General features: G+C 54.1%; 1 protein-coding gene across 1 annotated transcript; it reads left to right on the forward strand.

Annotated features, from left to right (window-relative positions):
- The first annotated feature begins 728 nt into the window (after positions 1-728).
- LOC122010770 lies at positions 729-1,157 on the forward strand. Its single transcript, XM_042567250.1, has one exon. It carries the CDS (start codon positions 729-731, stop codon positions 1,155-1,157), a length of 429 nt encoding a protein of 142 aa, XP_042423184.1.
- Positions 1,158-1,581: the final 424 nt, after the last annotated feature.

The raw sequence follows: 1,581 nt of genomic DNA on the forward strand, positions 1-1,581 counted from the left end.
AACCTGAAGCTCTATATAAGAAGAGGAGTAGTCACCCGCGGAGGTACGCACAGATACGTCTCTGAGCACCACCACTCACTTCTTCATTTCTTTCATTTCTCTTCTTGCCGTTGTGTGACTTGAGCGTCGGAGGGACGTTGCCAGGAACCCCTTCCCGGCTTAGCACTAACGACTTGTGATTGCAGGAGCGAGGCGTTTCCACCGCACAAGGAGATCCACATCAGCGGTATTTCCCGACAGACGTTCACTCAGCTTCGGGGCAGGATCAAATTGGCGCCGTCTGTGGGAAATCAACCTGAACCCAGAAGCAGAGGATGGAAGATGTCGGACGATCAACGACCGTAACGCTGACGACAGAAGAGTTGGAAAGGTTAATCCAAGCCGGAATAGCAAAAGCAATGGAACAACAGCAGCAGCGAATGTTAGCCGATCGGCCACCACAAGAGCCAGCCATCTCAGGATCCAGCCAGCCTGGAGATCCTAGGCGCATGGCTGAACCTATAATCCAGCCAGTTGGAGGCAAAAGATCAGAGACGACTGGGCCAGCGCCAAACGCACCAATTGCTTTTCACCGAGCGTTGTTTAGGACACCCTAAGAGGAGGGCGGAGTCCGACGAGACCAAGGTTCCTCGTCAGATGAGGCGTTTGAGAGGGATGCAAGGAAGGGAAAAGCGCCGCGAGACGAGGATTCGCCCGAGCGGATCAACGGGCAATTCTCGCGAGGTATCATGGAAGATCCCTTACCTCGCCATTACACCCCATTGGCGATTGGGGAATACAATGGGAGCACCGATCCAGATGATCACTTGGCCAAGTTCGACAACGCGGCCACTCTCCACCAGTACACCGATGGAGTGAAGTGCAGGGTATTCTTGACAACACTTTCAGGACCGGCTCAACGGTGGTTCACCAGGTTACCGACCGGCTCCATACGTAGCTTCATGGATTTCCGGGCCGCTTTCCTGCACCACTTCGCAAGTAGCCGTCGGCATCAGAAAACAAGCGTCAACTTGTTTTCACTAAAGCAAGGTCCTCGAGAAGCGCTCAGGGCGTACATCCAGCGATTTAACCAGATGGCGATGGACATACCAGCAGTTTCATCAGAAGTACTGGTAAACGCTTTCACTCAAGGGCTCGTGGAAGGGGAGTTTTTCTGATCCCTCATTCGTAGGCCCCCGAAGGATTTTGCTCATCTTCAAAGGAAGGCCACAGAATACATTAATGTGGAAGAGGCACAAGCAGCTCGAAGGAAAGAGGGGCCAACCGACCCTCAACAGGTGCCCGATCGGAGGAGGCCAAGCAACCACCAGCCTCCAACCGGCCCCAGGGCCACGGGGTCGCAACCGTATCCCGAGCCAAGGACACATGCAGTCCATATGGAGGCCACCCAACTCAAGAAGGGCAAAAAGTGGACCCCGATGTTCTGTAAGTATCATCAATCAGGGACGCACAACACGTGGGAGTGCCGAGGCGACCCTAATGTACATCGACCCGCGCCCAAGGTGTATAGACACCGGGTGCAGACAATTCTGCTACACCATTCTGTTGGGGTGTTCCAGGTGCAGACAATTGGGATTGAAT

This window comes from Zingiber officinale, chromosome 8A (genome assembly GCF_018446385.1).
Source record: "Zingiber officinale cultivar Zhangliang chromosome 8A, Zo_v1.1, whole genome shotgun sequence".
Classification (NCBI taxonomy): domain Eukaryota; kingdom Viridiplantae; phylum Streptophyta; class Magnoliopsida; order Zingiberales; family Zingiberaceae; genus Zingiber; species Zingiber officinale.

Bases quoted from the DNA above. Each gene is read 5' to 3' on its own strand.
- LOC122010770 (XM_042567250.1), top strand. From the start codon at position 729: ATGGAAGATCCCTTACCTCGCCATTACACCCCATTGGCGATTGGGGAA.